At 32.7% G+C, this 23,806-nt stretch overlaps 7 protein-coding genes across 10 annotated transcripts; 2 read left to right on the forward strand and 5 right to left on the reverse strand.

The window, feature by feature from the left end:
• Window positions 1-733: 733 nt before the first annotated feature.
• Window positions 734-1,707, reverse strand: LOC122537158 (inosine triphosphate pyrophosphatase). The gene is made up of 2 exons (XM_043670141.1): window positions 1,586-1,707; window positions 734-1,357 (listed from the first exon to the last, which is right to left on the reverse strand). Exon 2 carries the CDS (start codon window positions 1,354-1,356, stop codon window positions 784-786), a length of 573 nt encoding a protein of 190 aa, XP_043526076.1. The 5' UTR covers window position 1,357; window positions 1,586-1,707; the 3' UTR covers window positions 734-783.
• A 243-nt stretch (window positions 1,708-1,950) lies between these two features.
• Window positions 1,951-4,083, forward strand: LOC122537146 (26S proteasome non-ATPase regulatory subunit 7). The gene is made up of 4 exons (XM_043670128.1): window positions 1,951-2,238; window positions 2,468-2,560; window positions 2,666-2,844; window positions 2,902-4,083. Exons 1-4 carry the CDS (start codon window positions 2,064-2,066, stop codon window positions 3,415-3,417), a joined length of 963 nt encoding a protein of 320 aa, XP_043526063.1. The 5' UTR covers window positions 1,951-2,063; the 3' UTR covers window positions 3,418-4,083.
• Window positions 4,075-10,595, reverse strand: LOC122537142 (protein artichoke). Of its 2 annotated transcripts, none has more exons than XM_043670120.1 (10): window positions 10,360-10,595; window positions 9,120-10,290; window positions 8,345-9,051; window positions 7,352-7,676; window positions 6,998-7,264; window positions 6,460-6,613; window positions 6,164-6,376; window positions 5,368-6,094; window positions 4,981-5,300; window positions 4,075-4,909 (listed from the first exon to the last, which is right to left on the reverse strand). In XM_043670120.1, exons 1-10 carry the CDS (start codon window positions 10,521-10,523, stop codon window positions 4,416-4,418), a joined length of 4,542 nt encoding a protein of 1,513 aa, XP_043526055.1. In that variant the 5' UTR covers window positions 10,524-10,595; the 3' UTR covers window positions 4,075-4,415. The 2 variants fall into 2 exon arrangements, with proteins under 2 accessions (XP_043526055.1, XP_043526056.1); XM_043670121.1 differs by having other exon boundaries at window positions 4,075-4,888; window positions 10,360-10,523.
• A 1,678-nt stretch (window positions 10,596-12,273) lies between these two features.
• Window positions 12,274-15,663, forward strand: LOC122537145 (L-threonine 3-dehydrogenase, mitochondrial). Of its 2 annotated transcripts, XM_043670125.1 has the most exons (6): window positions 12,274-12,747; window positions 12,781-13,773; window positions 13,970-14,233; window positions 14,450-14,710; window positions 15,064-15,330; window positions 15,400-15,663. In XM_043670125.1, exons 2-6 carry the CDS (start codon window positions 13,647-13,649, stop codon window positions 15,558-15,560), a joined length of 1,080 nt encoding a protein of 359 aa, XP_043526060.1. In that variant the 5' UTR covers window positions 12,274-12,747; window positions 12,781-13,646; the 3' UTR covers window positions 15,561-15,663. The 2 variants fall into 2 exon arrangements, with proteins under 2 accessions (XP_043526060.1, XP_043526062.1); XM_043670127.1 differs by having other exon boundaries at window positions 12,274-13,773.
• LOC122537143 (DNA primase large subunit-like) lies at window positions 15,596-17,910 on the reverse strand. Of its 2 annotated transcripts, XM_043670122.1 has the most exons (7): window positions 17,621-17,910; window positions 17,202-17,539; window positions 16,885-17,118; window positions 16,672-16,806; window positions 16,238-16,616; window positions 16,015-16,173; window positions 15,596-15,935 (listed from the first exon to the last, which is right to left on the reverse strand). In XM_043670122.1, exons 1-7 carry the CDS (start codon window positions 17,772-17,774, stop codon window positions 15,661-15,663), a joined length of 1,674 nt encoding a protein of 557 aa, XP_043526057.1. In that variant the 5' UTR covers window positions 17,775-17,910; the 3' UTR covers window positions 15,596-15,660. The 2 variants fall into 2 exon arrangements, with proteins under 2 accessions (XP_043526057.1, XP_043526058.1); XM_043670123.1 differs by lacking the exon at window positions 16,885-17,118.
• Window positions 17,911-18,228: 318 nt separating this feature from the next.
• Window positions 18,229-20,031, reverse strand: LOC122537144 (nucleoside diphosphate-linked moiety X motif 19-like). The gene is made up of 5 exons (XM_043670124.1): window positions 19,763-20,031; window positions 19,154-19,499; window positions 18,841-19,073; window positions 18,604-18,762; window positions 18,229-18,534 (listed from the first exon to the last, which is right to left on the reverse strand). Exons 1-5 carry the CDS (start codon window positions 19,841-19,843, stop codon window positions 18,256-18,258), a joined length of 1,098 nt encoding a protein of 365 aa, XP_043526059.1. The 5' UTR covers window positions 19,844-20,031; the 3' UTR covers window positions 18,229-18,255.
• Window positions 20,032-20,230: 199 nt separating this feature from the next.
• Window positions 20,231-21,048, reverse strand: LOC122537152 (succinate dehydrogenase assembly factor 3, mitochondrial). The gene is made up of 2 exons (XM_043670136.1): window positions 20,740-21,048; window positions 20,231-20,575 (listed from the first exon to the last, which is right to left on the reverse strand). The coding sequence occupies exons 1-2, from the start codon at window positions 20,914-20,916 to the stop codon at window positions 20,396-20,398; spliced, it is 357 nt and encodes a 118-aa protein (XP_043526071.1). The 5' UTR covers window positions 20,917-21,048; the 3' UTR covers window positions 20,231-20,395.
• Between the last annotated feature and the right edge of the window lie 2,758 nt (window positions 21,049-23,806).

Below are 23,806 nucleotides of genomic sequence, written 5' to 3' on the forward strand. Positions count from 1 at the left end.
GTATTTTTTGAATTTATATTCATAAAAAATTTTGACAATGATTATAAATAATTTGAACATTTGTAGCTCCTCAATATAATCAATAAATAAGATTTAATTTTAATACGATGATCGATTGAAAATTTTTCTTAAAATTGCTGTTATTCTTTTAAATTACATTATTATGAACATTGTCAATTAATGAATATAATTAGCTTTATCAATAAGCAATAAATAAAATCCGATTGCATGTTTACCGCTGTGTAACGATCAATGATAATATAAATGTAATGATTTCGTACTCTATATATAGCAATGAGAAAAAATATTGATAAAAGACCAAAAATTCTAAAATTTAAATTTTCGTTGTTAAAGGAGCATGGTACAATATTAAAAAATATTGCATCATTTTGTAATATATTGATAAATGTATCATCAGTGTTTACGGTACATGAAATATTAATTATCCGAACAAATTTTAAAATTGTTTTGTTGTTTATTGTTACAAGAAATTCTTTATTGTTACAAGTAATTCAACTTATGACGAAGTTCACCGGCTATCGGCACTTCGGTCGAAATGTATTTTAAACATTAAATCTCTTTTGATAAAGCAAGAATAGTACGTAAATTAACATTGGGTCAAAATGCCGAGCGTACATTTTGATGATACACAATCATTGATATAGGAAGTAATAAACGATATGTCATTAAAAAGCAATTAAAATATATTTTTCAATTCTACATATAATACTTATAATTACAAAGTAATGAATATTGTACTTTGAAAGAGTAATTCTTATTGATTTAATGCTGAGCATCTTTCATAAAATATTCTTTCAATTTTTCTACTGCTTTGCTGCGATGTGAAATTTGATTCTTCATTTCTTTCGGTAATTCTGCATAAGTTTTATCTCCGCCTAAAGGCTGGAAACATGGATCCCAACCAAAATCTCGCGGACCTCGAGGACTCACAATAGTTCCTTGAGTTTTACCTTGAAATAATAACACTGGGTCTTTCGGCTCTCCGGCGCAATAGGCAAAAGTGCAAATCGCTTCCGCACTTTTATCTTCCCAACCATGAAGCATTTGGTATAAGCCTTCAGGTCCCAATTTATCTAAGAACCATTTAATATAAGGCCCAGGTAAACCTTTCATTGCATTAAAACATAAACATGTATCTTCAATAATAACAGGACCTTTTATTAAATCTGCCGCTGCTCGACATTTACTTCTGCAAATGTCATCTATCTCTCCCTGATATTCCGGAAGATCAATCTTCTTACTTGTAATTTCACGTGAAAAATTCTTTCCCAGGATAGCTACAAATTCCTCCAGTTTTTTTGCATTTCCGGTTACGAAGACTATTGGTTTCGACATTCTGTAAAAAAATATTTCGTATAGAAATAAAATAATTTCGCGCCATTTTTGGTTTCTTCAGTTGGTCAACATGTCCACAGAAATATGCATGTATAGAGAAAACAAAATACATTGATCTTTCCGTCGAATAAATTGAATTAAATTGTTATTAAAAGATAAATACATGGATACATATTATTTTAATCAATATCGTGTTTATAACACTTCTTTAAACTTAGTTATTACTTACCTTCATAAGAACTACCTTGCAGTACTTGAGACCCGAATAAAGCACATGCGGATCAATGTTTTCTTAACAGTGCTGCTAACTATAATTTCTCATTTTATTTATAATAAATGTAAAAATATTTTTATAATTTTCTAAAGAACGTAAATTTGATAAAAAATTTATTTGCCTAATATTACCTCGTTTGAAAAATTCAAAATATTATAGAAAAAAATCCATATTTTTTAATTAACCTTAAATTGATTTTAGATTACGATGCAATTAATTTTTTTTTTAGTACAATTATTATTATATTTTGGTTTTCAAAAACAATTAAAATTTAATTTCTTATAAAGGCATAATTAATACATTTTCCTGAAAGTGGCACTTCTACTGTTTACTCTTGGTTAAAAGGGTCTTTTGTGAATGTACAGTGAATGACTTGGATGTTATTTCTACTGTGACTACGTTCACTAGGCAAAGTTAAAGGAATTGCTCAAAAATGCCGAGTCAAGAGGTTGTAACTACGAAAGTAGTGGTGCACCCTTTAGTTTTATTAAGTGTGGTGGACCATTTTAATCGTATGGGAAAAATTGGCAATCAGAAAAGAGTTGTTGGTGTTCTTTTAGGATGTTGGAGGGCTAAAGGCGTTCTTGACGTATCAAACAGTTTTGCAGGTTAGGTTATAACACTACTTGCATTATATCTTATTCTTAGAAGTTTTAGAAATGAGACTTGAAATTCTGTATTTATTTATTCTTTTAATATCTTTTTAAATAAAATAGACATATTTTTGTTATAACAATTCTAATTTGAATAATCTAAGTAGACATGCATGTACTACCATACTTCAAAATTTTATTTGATTGAATCAAGAATACCAGGTTTTATCATTTTTATTTACAGTACCTTTTGATGAAGATGATAAGGACAAAAGTGTATGGTTCCTCGATCATGATTATCTTGAAAACATGTATGGAATGTTTAAAAAAGTTAATGGTATGTATTTACACACATAAGCTTGTGCAAAATGAAAAGTTTATATTTCATGTAATTAATTTTTATAATTTATTTTATATTTAAATTCATATGATTTATTTTCAGCCCGTGAAAAGGTAGTAGGATGGTATCATACTGGTCCCAAATTACATCAAAATGATGTTGCAATTAATGAATTGATTAGGAGATATTGTCCTAATTCGGTTTTGGTCATTATTGATGCTAAACCCAAAGATCTTGGCCTTCCAACAGAAGCATATCAAGCTGTTGAAGAAGTTCACGATGTAAGTTTTTATATTTATATTATTTTAATTTATGTTATAATTTTGAATTATTTGCAGGATGGTTCTCCAACATCTAAAACATTTGAACACATCCCTAGTGAAATTGGTGCAGAGGAAGCAGAGGAAGTAGGTGTGGAACACCTACTAAGAGATATAAAGGATACCACAGTTGGTACTCTTAGTCAAAGAATTACAAATCAACTACTAGGTTTAAAAGGTCTTCACGAACAAATTAGAGAAATTAGAGATTATTTGCTACAAGTTGGTAGTGGTAAATTACCTATCAATCATCAGATTGTTTATCAACTCCAAGATATTTTTAATTTACTACCCGATATGACACAGAGTAGCTTTGTTGATTCACTGTATGTGAAAACGAATGATCAAATGTTGGTTGTGTATCTTGCTGCTCTTGTTAGATCCATAGTGGCTTTACACAACTTGATCAATAATAAATTAACCAATCGCGACGCTGAAAAAAAAGAAACCGATAAAAAAGAGACAAAAAAGGATGAGAAGAAAGAAGAAGAAAAAAAGGACGAGAAAGATAAAATAAAAAATAAAAGTCAGTGAATAAAGTGAAATTGAGACTAATTTGTGTGATTGAAACTGTTAACATTGCAAAGAAGTTCACAAAATTTGCAAAATTTGTTCATACATGTACAAATGAATTTTGTGCTTACAAACGATTTCAAAATAACACCAAAATAATTCGGATGCATCCTTGTTCTTAAAGTGTTCTACCATAATATGATACATACATTAAATAAAAGATATGATAGTAAAAACGCAGTTACACATTTCCATCATCATTTATAGTAAAACACGAATTATAATAAATACATTGCACAATTAATAAAAATTTTAATATCAAACAACGTTTACGAGGCATAATACAATTGTGTCCATTATGTTTAATTCAAATGAGAAAAAAAATCGTGTTCACTAATCGTTTTTTTTGTTTCATATTAGGAATGAGAAACTGCTTCAAACTATTTATAACTTTTATATAATGTATCGATATCGATAAGAAAAATTCATAATTTCTTCATAAACTAATATCATTCAATTGTCGTTCGAAGTACGTTGAAATATGTCGATGTTTTCTATATTATCTGAAAGTAGCAGATAAGATTAAGATTATAAGATGCAATTCTTAGGTATTACAAACATATTTTCTAGAGAACCTGAGCTTTCTTATCAATACTGCGTTATTAATAAAAAAATTGATCATTCGAATTTATAACTTCATTTATTTTTCATTAATAGAAACCAGCAGAACCATCACGAGGTGCATAATAAATCAATTATGCATTACTGTCTTATTATAAAATCTCATATTTGACAATAGGCGTGAAGCACAATATTACGAACCTTAAAACAAGCTTTTGTGGACACATGCTACTTGTTTTTCATAATTAAGACACTCTTTGACATTGATCCAATAGCACTTGGAGTCTCTTCATCGATTAATTAATATTTTGCACGTAATTAAGAATACTTCAAATATTAATTATTTAATAAATTAATTGTGCTGAAGATATTTCATCTATATTTAATCTTTCATGTTTTTATATGAAAATGTACAAAATAAGAGAGAGATATATTTGACCCAATAAAGTCCATCGAGCCGCATTTGTCTTTTCACCTACACTGTACGCTACACCAACGAATGGTTCTAAATTAGTGTCGTTATAATGTTGGAAATACCAATTGAAGGAATTGTCTGCAAAAATCTCGCTATTTTCATTGGAAGATCCGTCTATGCCAAATAATTTTTCCTGCTCGTTTTCCAAGTTCCGTTGAACTGCTTCTGCCACGGATTTCTGTTTTTCTGATTCTCCAGAAAGACCAATACGTGGTGATGGAACCTTCGTTATCGTTGGTCTACCTAGTGGACGCAAATTTGGAACCAATGAAGGCACTTGACCTCCTGGAACTAGAAACGCTGAAAGAGCCGATGCTTCTGTTTCTCGAGAAACTTGGGACGTAGAAGAAATATTTTTTCGATTTTCCAAGAACGTTGAATGAGAAGTTGGTCGTTCTGTCATTACACCCGAATCATCTACGATCAATGTTAAAGATTTACTTGTTTGATATTGTCAGAAAAAATTACAATACAAATTATAACTTTACCAATTGACTCGTTTTTGGCATTTATTGCAGGATTGTACGTTTCTTGAAATTCGTTCGCTTCAGTATCCCAATATGAATTTTTTTCTCCTCTCAGTGTCTCTGTCGATGTTTCCTTGGTCATTTCCAAGACAGTTCTTGGAGTAGTCCAGACAATTCTACTTGCAACTTCTATTTGTAGCTTTTCTCCGTTCTTGCTTGCTTTTCTAATCATCTCTAGACTTTCTCCACTATAAACTTCAGTAAATGTCGAAGTTTCATTTGTCTCTTGGAATGATTCGTCTGCGGCGGTACTTGAATCCGATGTTTTATTAGCAACAGGACTGAAAAGATTAAATGATAAAATATGTCTAACGTTGTTTAAATCTAACAGCTTATTCAATTGTTTACCTGATTTTTTTCGCGCCAGTTACTTGCCAACGAGAATTTTGTTCATTAACTGACATTGTGGATAATTCTTCTCTTTCTTTAGATCCCGCTTTAGTTTTGTTTGTTCTTGGATAGGTCCTTTCAACTTTCACAACCGTGCCATTCCCATTCTTCCATCGTTTCTTCTCCTCTTGAGTGACGTTTGAATTTTGAATTTTCGAAGTTTCATTTTTAATCTGTTTCTCGAAAGTCAGTCTAGGGTCAACGATAGGTACAAACCCACCTTGTCCACGTGGTAACGGTATAAAACCACCTCTGTGAATTTCCGGTTCTGTAGGTGGGAATGTTCTGTAACGACCTCTGCCAGGTCTTTCCGAAGAATTCTTTCTCTCGAATTTTTTCCTCGAATTACCCCAAAGATTGAAATTGAGGCTAGGTAAAGGGACCCCGAAAAATGTAAAACCAGAGCTACTAGGAGAGGGAGGCATCGAAGTCACTTTTTTTATAGGAATAGTATCGTTCGTCGAAGGTTGAACATTCTCCATTGTCTGAGTGGCTTTCACGATATCCGTTGCTACTGTAGTCACAAACTGAGCCGACGTGAAAGTTACATTTGACGCGTTGTTCTTACTATCTTGATAATCTGAATAATCGTAGAAGTAATCGGTATCCTGAGCATTAGGAGGATTTCGCGTTGACGACTCCTTTAAATTCATACGAAGTGGCACCATCTCCGTTGCCCCGAATACTGATAAAATATTTTCTAAGCGTCTTGTGTGTTAACAAACGAAAGTGATAATTTTTGAATGTTACTTACTGGAAGAGGAGACTGGATATGGAGCAACGTCGATCATTTCCGCCTCGCAGCCCGGGTGGATCGGGTCGATTTGTCTTTCACGTTGACAATCCTGACGTGACAATCTAATTTCCTTGAATAAAGATCCATCTGCGCATCTTGGACCTTCGGAGGAGGCTTGCTGCAACCATCCTCTTAACCATAACATCCCGCAAGAACACGAAAGTGGATTGCCTTTATTACGACGAAATAAATTCTTATGAAATAGTAGCGCAAAATGGAAGAAGCTAGTAGAAGAGGAGAACAAATTTGATTACCATCGATATCTAAGACAGCGATGTTCGATCGCAATCTTTTGAACGCAGCTTCCGAAACGGAAGCCATTCGATTACTTCTCAAACTGAGCACTCGAAGTCTCGGCATTTCATCAAAAGGCGAACCGTGGATGGTACAAATACGATTGTTGTCCATCTGCAATTAAAGTGGACGACGCATGTAAAACAAGCCACTATCTTCTTAATTAACGATGCAGCTATACGAATAATTGCTCTGCTAGCATAACGAGTGGCCTCGCACGGTTCATGGCGAAGTTTCACTCTCGTCGAGAAAGTATTCCCCGTTATTACTAAAGACTATCCCCACCACAGTCATTATCTTCATTCTTCGTTTGCGTTTAACGCTATCGTTACGAAAATCGAGTTTTATCACTAACTATTCGATTCATTTTCACTCTCGAATGCTTAATTTCACAGAAAATTTGCTCGCAAGCTATTACTTCCCTTTAATTAACGGATTTATTAACAAACAGCCCGTAAAGCAATTCTCTTTTCTATTTTCACTTATTATTTTACTTACTTTCAGCTCGACCAGCCACTCCATCGACGCCAAACTGTTGCTCGACACTCTGGACAATCGATTATTGCTCAAATCCAAAACCTCCAGGGAACGCAAGCTCTCTAAGCCGACGTAGTCCAACGATGGCAAATGATTGTGGCTTAGATTAAGAAAGAGAAGGTGGGGCACGTTAATGAATGCGTTACTGGCAATTTCCTGAATCCGATTTTCCTGAAGTTCTGCACTCTGCAGCAATGGCAATTCGGTGAATGCTCCGCTTGGGATTATCTACGTATTTTCAAACAGTTGTAGCGACAGTAATTTACGAATTCTCGATTAAAGTATTGTAAAAGGAAGGAAAATATTCTCTGCTACCTGCAATCGATTTTTTCCAAGTCGTATCGCCTGTAGCTCAGGCAGAGCTCTGATGGCGTTTCTTTCGATAATTCTGAGATCATTATTTTCCAGATCGATTAACGTTAATCGTGGCAAACCATCGAAGGCGCCCTCACGCAATTCACGGATGCGATTCCTGACAAGTTTGAGCTCGAGCAAGGCCGATAGGCTGCTCAATGTTTCCGGCGACAGGATGTTCAGCTTGTTGAAGCTCAAGTCGAGTACCTGAAGAGCTGTTAAGCCGTGTAACGATCCGGGTAACTCGGTCAAAGTATTGTGCGACGCGTATAGTTCACGAAGGTCTCTGCAATTAACGTCGTTTCCTCCCTTTGATACGGCATCATTAACAGAAACAGTCGTTTCTGACTTTGACAAATCGGTCTGCCTAAACGCGTCTTGGCAGGCTTAAGACTCTATCAGTTTGAAACTCTAATTACGAAAAGACACGTGGAATTAACTGATATTGGCACATCGAGGCGATTGAGGATTAAATTAATTAAGCTAAACGATTAATGTTCAATTTTCAAAAAAAAAGAAGACATAAATAATTATAAATTCTCAGACTTCAAGAGAGTAAAACTGAAGAATAATAATAAACGAAAAATAATAAAAATTTAGATAAAAAAAAGAGATTATTAAATTTCTATAAAGTATTCTTCAATCGAGCCTTTCTTCTGCATTTCAGTAATTAGAGTTCGAACATTAAAATTATACAAACTGGTAGAAAATAAACGACACGCCAGGATGGTGCCACCTCGCAAGTAGAAGGGGACATTCAACATGGGCACGAAGAACTTTCTAGGTACCAATTTACTAGTGACGCAACCACATAACCACGAGTGAAACTGCTTTTCTACTCGCGTGTTGACGTGCAAAAAACGGCGCACCTTTACGTAGCACCTTCACCTAGTACGTATTATGGTACCAGTGTATCATTTGGTTATACACGAGAAATTTGAATTCCTTTATTACCTGGTACTTGAAAAAGTTGCATGAGGTATTTGCGCAAGGTTGTTCCTGCTGAGATCCAATCTTTGCAATCGAATATTTTCCTGAAAGATATCCGGCCTTAGAACTTCCAAACGATTACCCCGCAAGTTCAAATCCATCAGCGATCTCAGTGGTCGGAAACTTCGTCCATGTAGAGTGACTAATCGATTATACTTCAAGTCTAATTGCTCTAATCTCGATAACCCCTCGAAGGCGCCGTCTTCTGAAAGTCGAAGAGAATTGTAACCGAAGTTTAACTTTCTCAGATTCGGCAAATCGGTCAGAGTTCCTGGTGGTATTCTTTCGATCCCGTTCGCGCTGAGGTCCAAGGACCTCAGAACCGGCAGATCCAGATCTTGAGAAGATACAGCTGGTAGAACGATAATTCGATTCATAGGCATGTAAAGGTGTTCTATGTTTCTCGGTAAGCCCGGAACTATCTCGAGCATTCGATTCCAACCGACGTCCAACTCGTAGAGATTAGTCAGATGATGAAACGTCAGTGGATGAAGAACAGAGAGCGCGTTTCCAGAGATGTTGATGTGCTCTAAAGCAGGTGTACCTAAAAACGAGTCAGGCTCTATGAGGCCAATCGCGTTCCCACTAATATCCAACCGTCTCAAACTTGGCAAATTCGCTAATAAACGAGGCTCTAGATGGCGAAAGTAGTTTTCGGAAAGATCTAGACCCTGAAATTGTAACAGACGACGATTAAGAGCCAGGACTTAGGAAGATGTTTCACCTGTCGACCACTTACTTTCAACGCTGGCAAGTTCCAGAACGGCGCTTCCAATACGTTTGACAGAGAATTATTTTTCAATCTGAGTTCCCTAAGAGCGGGCATCGCGGTGAAGGTTTCTCTCTGCAGAAAGGCCACTCTATTGTGATCAAGGTGAAGCCTTTCCAGTGTGAGGTGCCCCCTTAGTGCCCCAAAAGGTATCTCCTCGATTTGATTGTGACTGACGTCGAGAAACTTCAGTCTGGGCAATGCTTCCATTATCGATCTCAGCTCGGTTACGTGGCTCAGATCGTTGTTGATCAGCCACATCTCCTCCAAAATATTTCCAGGCCTACGCGGAAAGAACTCTGGATGTATGCGGTGTATTAGATTGTGATTGAGATCAACCGTTTTCAAGGCTGGCATTCTTTGAAATGCCCCAGCGAACACCTCGGTAATATAATTCCTCGACAAGTACAAGCGAGAGAGAACGGGCAAGTCCGTGAAGGCTCCTTCGCTAAGACGATTTATACGATTTCTGTCCAACCGTATCACCGAAAGCGAAGGTAGATCCATGCAGGCACGGCCAATCATGCCGGCATCTACGATCGAGTTTCCAACTAACGAAACCTCTTTCAATTCTGGCAGATCTATTAGCGCTCGAGGGTGAACCCAGTGAACTCCGCAGTCCGTGATGTTCATCAATTCGAGCCGCGGTAGGCCCCGAAAAAGACCAGCTTCTAAGCGTATCAGACGTGGACTACCGAAAGCGTGGAACTGTTCCAAATTGGGCAAGTCATGGAAATTTCTCGGAGCCAATTCCAATAGGGCCGGAGAGTTAATCTGCAGATATCTAAGCTTCGGCAGTCCGGAGAATTTCGGCAGTTTCTTCATCACTCTACTCTGCAACGTCACCGCTTCGAGGCCTTGTAGATTTTCTAAACTGTCTATCGGCAAGGAACGTAAATCCGGTTCCACGACAAATAACTCTAGAAGAGAATCGTGAAGACCCTCTAGCCATCCTGACGACACTCTTTCAAGACGATTGTTTCGAAGCATTAAACGAAGAACACGTAGAGTAGCGAAAACTTTGCCCGGCAGACTAGGTAAATTATTGTTTTCCAGGATCAACTCGTCTACTGGTCGATCTAAATAATGGCTCACTGCCTTCAATCCCTCGAGAACTTTTGGCAACTCGCTATGACTGCACCTATTGACAGACAAGGAATAAATGTCACCCGACTGGCTTTTTCTCTCGTATTCAAAGCGCGACACTTGCCATATTTGAATCTCCATGTCACGAGTAGAACATCTGCAAGGTAGAATCCTCTCTTGAGTAGGGCATCCGTACTCTGAACCTAACTGACCACCGACACTGGTAAAGAACAGTGTCAGAAACCAGCCAGTTATAAAGAGGCCTCCACCCCACGGTAGTTCAATCATAGCGCATTTGGATCCTGGGTTCACGACCTTAAATACCAACCCCGCATTTTCTGGAAAATAATGTTTCGTCTAGGACGTTCAACCTTCGTTTTAAATTATGAAAATATAAGACGTTTTAGTTTCTTCATAAAACTGGTCATGACCGTCGAGTGTTAAACCGCCCTTGGATGTTACGATATTTTCTTTATGCGTAAACCGAGAAACGCGTGTACATGTGTATACGTACTGTCTACACGTCACGGTCGTAGACGACAAAATTAATGCTTCATACCGTAAGCAAAGCTAAAGACCGCTAGGACAATTTTTACCCGTAATAATTACTCTGAAGCAACCACACAGCTACCATTATATCCCCCTTAACCAAAATTAATTAACTATTTTTGCTAATTGCAACCGACTCTGCGTACAGTTGCAGAGTATAAAGCATATTTCACAAACAATGTTGAAATACATTCTATTTCGACATTCTTATCCGTATCGACATCAACGTCGAAGAATAGAGTATCGAAATAAAGGATTAACTTAAGGTAATCAATACGGAAGAGGAAAGTCTTTTTACTCTATCTGATAGAACGAAAACAAAGGTGTTCTTGGATAGTGTCACGGGTGACCACGTGTGTTTCATAACGCGTCTTCCGTAAGTAGGAACAATCGGACGACCTGGAAAAGCAGTCGAACATAAAGAATGTCGATATCACGGTGATCACTAATAAAGAAAGGACCACTAATTGAAGAACCACGTGTCAGTTTAAAGGATCCGTTTAAACCGTGTGCCTGCCCTGTTTTAAATTTAAGGAAGCGCATCAGAATCGAGGTATACAGGTCGTTACACTCACGTGATTACATTTGCATTCCTCTAAACTAGATTACGCGATTGTTAGGAAATTGCTTTTCATCGTTCAGTGAACTTTTAAATTAAACCATAGAATTTGACTGTATAGCGAACGAGTCTTTTCTATGAACATATGCGACAAACGAGTCTTCGCGTGACTCGAACTGATTCTGCAAACAGTTGTTGATATAATCCTTCATTACGTGTCCTACTAATGGCGAATTACAACGTGTACAATTGATACGGGTGCAGCACCTCTTCTATTGTTATCATTATCGCCTATAACTACGATCGAATCATAGCGATCGTGCGCGATACCAGTGAAAGTGATATATGCTTCTTTCGTTTCCTTTTTTCAGTTCTGGTTCTCTTTAGACCTCAACTACACGGAATTAGGCAACTCCAAAATAAATTCCAAGTGAATAACGCGGAATAATAAAAACTATGTCTACACATTATTAATTACGAGCGTATTTTCCAAATTTTTTGACATTACAACTCGAAAAAGCAAAATTATCCAATCTTCCTGTCTATTAGATTATTCCTACCTTTCGAGTCTGTCTAACTCGCCAAAAGTCTCTCACTTATTTCCGAATAAGCACGTCCTCTTCTTCTTCTAGTTCCGATGATTTCTATGAAACTGTCTGTATTTCCTTCGATAAGCGATAAAACAGCACTATTTGTTCACAAATAAAAGAGTAACATGTTTTACAGCTGTTTTTGAAAGGCCAAAGCCTCGGTACACGAACAGACACGGACTAACTACACGAAGAAGTTTTGTTGCAAAGCGGGCTGATACACAAAGTCGAGGGGAGAAGATGACTGTGGCGTGGGTGATGGCGAGCGGGACAAAAAGAGAATTGCGAAGTGCTGTGTCCAACCACCGTGAAGGCACGCTTCCAGGAAATTCTTCCCTTTCCACCAAATCTTTGCTATCTGCTAAATTAACGACAGTGACAAATTTCAAATTTAAGATCAGGCATTTTTGAATTTTGCTTGAAACTTCGAGTCTCGCAGAAGATTTTTAAGAAACTATGATTAACTTCAAATGGCTGATGTATGTATAAATTATTGAGAAGATCGAGCAAAAGTGATGCTTACGAAAATTTAATATTTTTCTTTTTCTTTTTTTTATCGTTATCTCAATGAAAATAAATTCTATTTATTGTAATGTTCGACAATTCCTTGACTTGAATTGGATCCTAAGGATCGTGATTTCCACGATTTTCTTAGGAACGTGCAGCTAAATGTGTTCCAGTCCAGATGACATGAGTACCGTCTTCTTTTATCCGTTTTTTGTAAGATGTAGGAAACAGACGTTAGTTCGATTCGAAATAATACCGAAAAAATTTCCTTTCTTTCAGAAAAAAGATTTAAATATTTGAATAAAATGTGATCTATTTAACACGTTGAATGCCCAACGAGAATCAAGTGTATTTCCTGCAGGACTCAAATTCAAGCATCACGGCAGTGTGACAGATTAACAGTATATGTGCTTATAATTAATCTACTTGCCTTTATACTACAATTGAGATTGTTTAAAATCGATTTCTTTTCTTTTAATTTTTAGCATTAATAGCAATTGCAATAAGTAATCATTTGTCATTGAATAAATTTCGGGCAACAAAGAAATCTGAGACATTTGTGACAAATCAAGCTGACATTTGTGCTCGCCAGCTCAAGAGTAGTACATATATGTTTAGATAAGGAGCATTGAGACAATTATTTGTTTAAAATACTTTCCTAGCCGCCTGTTCGAGTTAATTTGTCAGTTTCACTCTACTTTTCAAAGTCATTACATCGTATAAGTCTATGATTTTTTTTATTCTCAAAAATGTTTGTTAGACAGTGTAAAATTTTTGTAAATTACTGTAAAATCCTATACAACTGAACGAAGAAAAGCGTTACAAAACCACAAATTTCTCTAATTTAACTACAAAAGTTTCTATTCGAGTAGATAGGATCATCTTCCATTTCGTGGAAGATAGAACTTCTACGGAATGTTTTGTGCCTCCTAGGAATGAGAGACACGTGGCATTTGAAGTATTAAACTGATCTTACGTTGATAAAAGCACAAACACAAGGAAAAGGAACCAATCTGTGTTACAACTGGTTTTCAGAATCAAGCGTATTAGATCGCATAATTATGCAAGTTGTTTCTGGTGATCGAGTCGAGGAAATTATTCAGTTTTTCATGGTCCTTCGAGAACCACATTTGCTTCCACGGATTCTTCCTCGAGCTACTAAATAAAAAAGAATCAATTTTTGTCGTTTATCTCGAATTTCGAAATATGTGGTGTAACAATTTCTCAAGAAATATTTTGAGAACTTATCGCATTATAAACGATTGTTCGTTTCAGAAAACTACAATCAATAGATCGTACACTGTCGATAGATCACCAAAGATACTTATTACAGGTGCGTACGTTTCTAGATAAACAATTTATCTAGTCGTTTGTTTGTGAATTTTTCAAATTTGTATTATACATATCACTATGTAGTGTAAAATCAATAATCATCCTGAATTTAAAAAAACAAGAAACCTGTTTTCGCTATGCATTCATTAGCAATGAAAATTTACTTGACATAAACTCTTTTTATATATTTTTATAAGGTGGTCTTGGACAGCTGGGTACTGAGTGTGCAAAGCTACTTCGTAAAAATTATGGAAACGAGAACGTGATATTATCTGACATAATCAAGCCGACAGAAGAAAGTTTATCCAACGGACCGTTCATTTTTGCTGATATTCTTGATTTCAAAGGGCTTCAAAAAATCGTAGTGAATTACAGAATTGACTGGCTAATTCATTTTAGTGCTCTTCTTAGCGCTGTAGGCGAACAAAATGTTCCTTTAGCTGTGAGAGTCAATATAGAAGGTAACATAATTTTTTTAAATTTTACGACAAAGTATAATGAATAAATAAATAAATATTTGAACGAAATGGAATATCGTATAAAGTGAATCCGTCATTGTGATAATAATTATATAGTTAACGTAGTCATGAAAGAAAGCAAGTTAGAGAAAGTGGCTTTTTCTTAGCTATCTTTCAAGAAAATCTTTGCGCAATGAGACAAATATGTTTTGTCATTAGGAATGCATAATGTTATCGAATTGGCAAAACAATACAAATTAAGAATATTTATTCCGTCGACGATCGGAGCTTTTGGTCCAGATTCACCGCGGAATCCTACACCGAATGTAACTATTCAGCGACCACGAACAATTTATGGTGTTAGCAAAGTCCACGCTGAATTATTAGGCGAATATTATCATCACAGATTTGGCCTTGATTTCCGATGTCTTCGATTTCCAGGAGTCATCAGTAGTGATCCGCCAGGTGGTGGTACCACAGGTGCATTTTTAATCATTTTTTATTCTTTATTCTATCTTTGTATTTATTTATTATCTCTGATTTTAAAGTACAAACTTTTATTATAAAAATATTTGCCTGCATCATGAACTGGAGCATCATCATTAGAATAATAAGGCAATTCATTGGTTTTTAAGGACAATAGTATTAGTAAATTGTTGAGCGTCTCTTGATCATGAACCGTGAGATCGCTTCTTGCGTTTCCCTTATCTCCTGAAGCGTAAATCTTAAAACAGTAAACTCACATGAAAAATAAAACCATGAATTGTAAAAAAAAAAGATATTTTTTATATAACTAATAATTGTATAGGATTATATCTTTTTTTTTTTTTTAGACTATGCGGTTGCAGTTTTTCACGAAGGATTAGTGACTAAAAGATACGAGTGTTACTTGGAACCTTACACAAGATTACCAATGATGTATATAAAAGATTGTTTGTCAGCGCTTTTTCAGTTTTTAAACATTCCAAACGAAAAATTACAAAGAAGGGTGTACAATGTTACTGCCATGAGTTTCACACCCGAAGAGTTATTCAGTGAACTTAAAAAGCACGTTCCAGATTTAAAGATTTCATATAAACCAGATGCAAGACAATATATTGGTTGGTTTATAACACTTACTATATATCATATATTATGTATAAAAAGACAATGTATTATTTAAATTTTAGCTGAGAATTGGCCACAAGTTTTTGATGACAGTGAGGCGCGTCGGGACTGGGGTTGGCAACACAAATACAATTTAGAGACATTGGTAGAATCAATGGTTCGCAATGTAAAGAAAAATATGTCAAACAAGAGATCATTAAAGGAGGTTAACAGTTATGTATAATACCGTTCTGAATTAATATAAATTAGCAAGACAAAAAATATTATTTATTTTGCAATAAAAATATAGTACATAATTTAGCAAATATATATTTTTTTACACTTCATATATCTTCACTCATTAATTGAGCAATATCATCATCATTGAGATGGGTTTCTATTCTTTTTGGAGTTGCTCTAGTGGTTCTAACTGGAGTCATATTTGTTCTTCCCATTTTTGTTGATGACATAGAACCTCTATCTCTCTTAGGTGTCATGGTATTCCTTAAAGGTGTACCAATACCTTTATCAATATTTCTGGGAGTACCGATGCTGGGAGATGCAAGTCCAGGACTAGTGAATCTTCCACTTTGTGAAAGTCTATCTTTATTTTCCAATTCTATGTAACCAAACAAAAATAACTTTATTTCTTAAAACAATTTAGATATGTAGTTTTTTAATATGAAACGTTATTATACCTGTTCCATTATTAGCTAATATAACACGACTTTCCGCGAAATATACATTTGGATGACTAATAAGTTTATCTGGCATACGTTTATGTATAAATTTAAAGTATGCTGTACAAGCACCAAGATAGTTCTGTTCTCTGGCGAGATCTGCTATTTCATTAATAGCTGAAATATACAGAACTGTAAATATCGTTTTTAGAATTTAAAAGTAAAGAAAGAATATTCTTACTTGCTGCAGGTACACCATAATTAAATAATTTTTGCCTCAATGAATTCTGATCCATGTGTTTAAATGCACAACCGTGATATTCTCCAGCACTTACAGAAGAAGATATAATTTTTGGACATCCAAGAGGAGTGTAATTCGTCTGTTTACCTTCTTTACCATAAGTATGTCTTATAGAATAGGCATATTCTTTATCAAACTTTGCTGAATCAATTTTCTTTGTGAATTCAGTTTTCCAGAAAGACAAAGCATCTGTCATTGTTACTCCTATGCCTTTTATAAATAAACCATACTGCATACGTCCACTGTTTTTAAGATGGTGATGAGTTTTAAGTGATTCATGTAATATTCTCATGCATAAGGGATATGATGTTTTTGATAACTGAAAATTATGCAACATTGTACAAATGTAAGTTTATGAAAAATAAAGTGATTACCTCATCTAATTTATCCACAGGTGTAGTATCAGTGGTCCAAACAACAGATATTCTATCAGCAACATTATTTAGAGATTTGAGACATGAGGTTATTCTCTCATCGCCATACATACGTCCAACAGACATTCTTGCTTCCTATATATTGAAAAAAAACACAAAATGAAGTACAATTTAAACAGTACTTGATTAATTAGGGCAATAAAAAAATCTTACTGGCATGCCATCATATAAATTTTTTTTAAAATAAGAAGCAAATAAAGATACTAAGTCTGCTTGTGGTATAAATGCTATTCCTTGATTCAAATAAACTCTACGTGATCTAATTAAGTCAGTAACTTTATGAAAAGGCACTTTATAAAATTCTGTCACATCAATATTCTTGACTCTTGCGGATGATGTAGATAAATGAAGTTCTTCCCTAAATTTATCTTTTTCTTCTGGTGTAATCTTAGAATAACATTAAAAAAAAAAAGAAACAATCATAATTTTAATCAGTAATGAATTTGTTTTGTTTTAATTCTATTTCTTACTTGTTGACATTCAATTTTATGCGTATTAAGCAATTTTTCTACTCCTTCTTTATCTAATGAACTAAACCTTAGTTTGAAAAACTCTACTTCTTGATTTATAAACCATGACAGGTTGTCTGATTCAAAGCAATATGACAGTCTCAATATAAAATGTGAAATATGATCTTTTCTTCTATATTCTAAATCTGTTTCTGTTGGTGAGTTGCAACTCTTTGCATATAGAAGATGTGCATAATATTTAAGCCCATCTTTAGTTAAAGCTGTGCTTAGATTTTGTTTACGTTCTTCTAGTGTTTTAAGATCGGTTCTTACTGCATTATTTTCAACATGTTGTAGAACTATAAAAAATTATAATGATATATAGTTGATGATAATTAAAATCAAATGACAAATCAGTCATGAAATTCAATAGTACTTACGTCTTAATCTTTCTTTAGCCAATTGTTCAAATTCTGTAAGTAGTAGTTCCCCTCTTGGAGGAAAGTCATACATTTGCAAATCATGTTGATAAATATCCTCAAGACCATTATTTTTCGGCTTAATTGTTAATCTTCTTTTTTTAGTATATTCCATTTTTTCAAAAATATACTCAATCTTTCTGTTATACCAAACTCATTTGTAATTCTATTGCTTTATATAATTATTCATACAATTTTTTTTAGAAAAAAATATTATATAATAGTTACAATTGACAAAATTACAAATGGAAAAATACGTAACTATTTAAAAATACTTTATTTGCCTACTACTAATTTAATGTCTTTTAAAGCACCTAAACACTAAAGCAGCCATATTTACTATATTACTACCTTTCCCGCGCTTTTTTCCCGCTATTTTTCAACGAAATAAATAATACGTTCATTACGAAATATTTATATATATATATATATATGTTCATTGCAAAATAATTATAACAAATCGATATATTAATATATCTTTATTAAAAATTAATATATAATTGTTAATAGCTTAGTACAATAAAATGTGATTCTTACAACTAGCACTTGATAAAAATGTATATTAAAAGAGAACTGTACATTATTAAATATATTTATTATAATTTAGAATTTTCATGTGTCATTGCAATAGAAACATTTCTTAACTGAAGAGGAGCCAAATGGCCATCGGCACTATCAAAATTTTGAACGTAAAATTCTTTCACTTGGAGATTGAAAAGTTCAATTCTATTTTTTATAGGAGATATATCTCGAAATTCAGAAATAGTGATGTCAGTTCTATTAATAATTTGTTTCTCAAGCAAATTAACTTTATCTGGATACATTGAGTCTCCTGGTAAAACTAGCACTTTTCCATCTTGTAATTCTATTTTTACCTAATAATATATATCGTTAAAGTCACTTTTTAAGTATTAAAATAGGTTTTTGAAAATTCTTTTACTTACCGGTAAATTTAAGAGTACGCCCATTTTACTACGATCAATTGCGAAATCTATTAAATTATGTATACTTTCGAACTTCGCTATTCTTGCAATTTCATACTGTTGTGGCACAGCAAATGCAACGTCAGAAGATGAAAATAAATAATTTCCGGGCGTATCCCACTAAATTAAAAAAAAATATATTTAAAAATTAATATATATCAATCACATTATATTGACACATTATTAAAACAATTTTACTTTCAAATTTTCCATTTCTGTAACTTCACAAATAGTTTGAGGCACAGTTGAAACACAAGCCAAGTAGAAAGCAGTATCATAACGTTCAGTAAGATGAGTTGGTGTTAACCAGTTACTCCATTCATAAAGGGACCATAGATCTGGATAACAGTTAAAGTTTTCGCATAATGTATAAAATTCTCTAGCATCGTTGTGTACCCTTGTTTGCCAATTGTATAATTCACTTTCAGAAACTGGACAAGGAAGAATAATTGACATTTAGTTTAATAAAATAGATTTCATTCTAATGATTGTCATATGTAAATCAAATTACTATTCATATATTGTGCCCAACCAAAATCTTCTCGTCTATCTTCTTGCGATTGCTTGCAAAGAAGTACACCACATTCTTCGAAAGTCTCACGAATTGCAGTAATTCGTAATGAAACTTCTTTTGGCAATTCGTTTGGTCTAAATTTGAAAATTTGAGGACGATTTGAAGTATTTAGACTTAGAGATGTAAAACTGTTAGTATCAAAACCGAAAGCGGTATAAAGATTGTGCCATTTTAAATCAGCATCGGATGGATCTGTTACTCCTCCAGGAAAAACATATGTATTGGGCAAGAACTTCGAATTCCGATGACGTTTCAAACACAGTAGATTATAATTATACTGAAACTAGATATTATTACTAAATTTTGAGTATTTAATAGCTGTTTTTCTAACAAAAGTAATTCATGTAAAGAATTTAAGTAAAGAATGATTCAAATTTTCGCGCGTATTTTGTGTATAAAGTATGATTTAAAAATACGATATAATATCGATATTGTAAGTTTGGTTATATATATATTATTATTTTCTTTTTATAACAACAATAAGTTTCATTATGTAATAATAATAAATGATATAAACATTTTAATCAAACATATAGCTTAAATTACCTTTGTAGAAGACGAGCGAATATATCTTTTTGTATGACGTGCAGCTAATATTAAACTAGCAGATTCTCTCCAAGCTTTCATGTTTTCTTGTTTTAATTAACGTACTTACGATTTTATATTATATTTATGTTTGTAATTTAAAAAATTTTTAAATAAAAATAATTTACAAGGTTATAATTCCACAAGACGTAGTTATAACTTAACTGTCCACACTTGTATACTTACAACGTAACCTCAATGATAAAATAAATGAATATTTATCGGTACTATCTTTTTTCACAATTGCTAAGTTTGAATTGAATATTTTCTGATATTTGTTGGCTTTACTTAATTTTTCAGTTATATTTTTATCAGTACTCTATCAATATAATAAAACACTTGTTTTTTTGTTGGAATTTCTTTATTTTATATTTTTTATAACATTAAATACATTAGAATGTGTTAAATATATTACAAGTTATGAAATATTATAACATATCTCATTTAAATTAAATTTTTATGGATTGTATATATACGTAAGAATTATAACAATGACATTGCATTCAATAAATTATAATTGCATTAATGATATACTATGTAATATCACATATCCTGAAAACTATAAAATATGAAGTAATTTAAGAGAAAAAAAAATTACGTATCTTTTCCTTTCTTGTTATTTTTGCCAGTTGCTGCAATCATTAGCTCATACAACTGATACATTTGTTCATCCCTAAATTTGTTTAAATCTTTTTCTTCTAAATTTTGACCTAGAGGTTTAGCTGTACGTGGCCCTTTTAGTCCAAGTTGTTTAGTAAGCATCATAGCATACTCCTATAAAATGAATTAATTTCATTATCTATTTTAATTAGGATTATTCTTAGCTACTGAAACAAAAATATCAATTTAATTCATGTTTATTGATACTTTTATTTTTACAATAGAGATAACCTACAAAATTACGTCAAAAAAATATTGAATTACTTAATATTACTCACTGCCCATTCTTTCAAAAATATGATTGCTGTAGTTTCATCACAATTTTTATGTCTTCTGAATTCATCTCGAACATAACTAGTTCCCAAAGCTTGAATTTCAGCTGGTAAACCACGATGTAACCTTAAAATTGCTTTGTACAGCATTCTAACGCGCTGTACGTGAGATAAATTAGACATAATTTATTTATTAAAAGAATGTTATCTACACATGCTAATTGATTGTTTGTATATATTTTCTTCAATATTACACTTTATTAAAGTAATACATTAAATAAAATCTCGCGCCAAATATCATATAATTCTGTATGTGTTTGTAAGAAAATGAAACAAAGAGAGAGAGAGAGAGAGAGAGAGAGAGAGAGAGAGAGAGAGAGAGAGAATGAAGATTTATATAAAGGATGTATGATGTATATAATTATTAGATATTAACAATAGTTAATATTCTCAAAATAAGCATCATGTTTTAAGACTTAAAATTTTAATGAAAATTACTTCTTAAAATGATCCAATCAACCATTCAGTGGATATAATTACATATTTTTTTCATATTAATATTTGCCACAGTCTTTTTTGTTAATATTTATTGTCATTTTTTTTTGTTAATATTTATTATTAAGTGGAAATAATTTGAATTTGCATTTTACTTTTATACTTTTAAATTTCGACCAATAGCGTTCATTAAACTTTGGACCAATCACCTGTCTTTTAATATTTTTAAATTTATAAACGCTATATATTTTTATTATTTTTTTTAAATTCATTGTGGAAAGGAATGAAGTGTTAGTAAATTATTAAACGTAGTTTTAGTTAATTTTCAGAATGGGAATTATTAATGTAGGATTTTTATCAAATTAAAATTAAATGCAGCTTTATTGTATATTGTGCGGATTATTGTTTAAAGATGATACTCCCTCCCGCCCTCACGCTATATTTTTATTGACCAATCAGATGCATTTATTGTCTTCCCTTAGTTATTGTTTCCACCTATTTGCAATTGGTCATTTGCCGTTGTGTCCTCGTCCTGTTAAGGCGTTTATGTAATTAGTTGGATTTAATACATTAATTTTTCAATATTATCTTTTGTTATGTGATCTAATTGATCATAAAAAGAAGAGGACAGATATTAGGAAGTCCACGTAAGCAATTCCATTTATAAAATTCATTTTTTTCTTAGTTTATCATCATAAGAAAAATTGGCAGTGTTCTGCCAATTTTTTTTATCGTATAAATATGTAATTTCATTATTTTTCATAATTTCTTGAAAATAATACTTATTTTAATTAATTTTCTTTCATTTTGGCATAAAATGAGTCTTTCACACAGCTAAAAAGCATAATTTCATGTTCAAAATTAATTTTTTTTTTAACCGTCACCGACGGGGTTCAACAATCTCCCCGCACGGAAAAGTCATTTTGGCCATTGTTAGTTTTAATATTAGAACATTTTATACTTTTGGCGTCCATCTTGAAAAAAAAATCTCTCTAATGAAGAATACAAATATTCTTCTCAAATATATTTTATGATAAATACTACCTGTTTACTTAAATAGTGAAAGAAAAAGTGAAAGATTAGTATTTTAATCTATTTTTAATGAAAATTTATTGTCAAATTATGAAATACTTGAGTTAAAATTCAATTTTTTGAAATGTTCTTTTATACTTGTCTACTGTATTGTTTGAAATTTCCGTTAAAAATTTTTGTAAATTTTTTGTAAATGGTTCTATATAAAAGAATTATTAATGTGTTATGAATATCATTTCAACTATTATTTTTATTATTATAATTATTTTTATTATTTTCTGTTGTAGAATTTTTAATTAAAATGGAATGTTTATCTATGTGATAAAATTGATGAGGTATCTATTACTATTTCTTTGAAATTGCTACACGTAAGTGAGTAAGAGATTTAGCTATAATATTTTAATTATAAAGAATAGTACAAATAACGAATATAACACTATTAAGGATTTTATCTACTATATATGACTGAATAGTTTATATAATTTTTTATTAATTTTAATGATTACGTTTTTTTAATAAATTGGGAATTATGTTTTATTAAATAAATTAATATAATAAATAAAATAAATGATTGAAATATTTATACAATGATGATTACTGCAATGATGATTTTCTATTTTCTATATTCTCGTAGAACTTTATTGTATGTGTATGTATAACAGAAACAAAAATATTTGACAAAAATGTGTTCTATGAATTTTCCTGTCTTCCCTTCTTTAATTATCTATTTCTTTCAGCAAATTTTGTGATCGTGCGTAATGCGATCGTAGAGTCTGTGTTTGTTACGTGGTATACTTTTTTGAGCATCGTGGCTCATTTCTTTTCTTTACTTGAATAATAACGTAAAAGTAGAGTCAGTGTCCGTTTGTTGTTTAACATTTTAATCGAGTTGTAAATAAAGTTGTAAATAAATCTGTACTTCGGTCGCGTTGTGAAATTGAAGTTAAATCTGGCTGAGGAGAGGATCTCCTTCGGGCTTAACACCGAAACTTAAAACGTAAGTATTTAAAGTCAGTACTGATATCTCAATTTAGTTAGATTTACAATTGATTAACAGTTTTTTTTTTTAATTTGTTTCAAAAAATAGCCGATGAACATTGCCGTTAAACAAAGAAGTGTCGATGTCCATAAATGTGCATAATAAGAATGCAATGTAAGTTTATTTCTTTTGTTTGTTGTCTAACATTATCTAATACTTCTATATTTTATATTATTAAAAATTGTTTTGTTGTATTACAGAAAAATTAATGTCGTACAAAATAATAGAAATGAAGAATATTTCCCACCAAATGATAGAGTCTAAATTAATTGTAAGTAACCTTTTTAAAATTGAAGAATATTTTGATTAACTTTAGAAAGTCTCTATTGTTCGTTCTTTCCTATTTTTGATGCAGTTGTACCTGTTTATGTGTATCGAATTTCAACTTTGAGGTAGCAGCCGTTTGTTATTATCATTGCCAGCAGCCGTGCATGGATGTGTACAATTTACCTATTTAACGAATGGTGAGTTTTACTTCAAAGATCTTTTATATTTTCGCGTGTGAGC

The sequence above is a fragment of the Frieseomelitta varia genome, unplaced genomic scaffold (genome assembly GCF_011392965.1).
Source record: "Frieseomelitta varia isolate USP_RPSP 00005682 unplaced genomic scaffold, Fvar_1.2 scaffold_89, whole genome shotgun sequence".
NCBI classification, from domain to species: domain Eukaryota; kingdom Metazoa; phylum Arthropoda; class Insecta; order Hymenoptera; family Apidae; genus Frieseomelitta; species Frieseomelitta varia.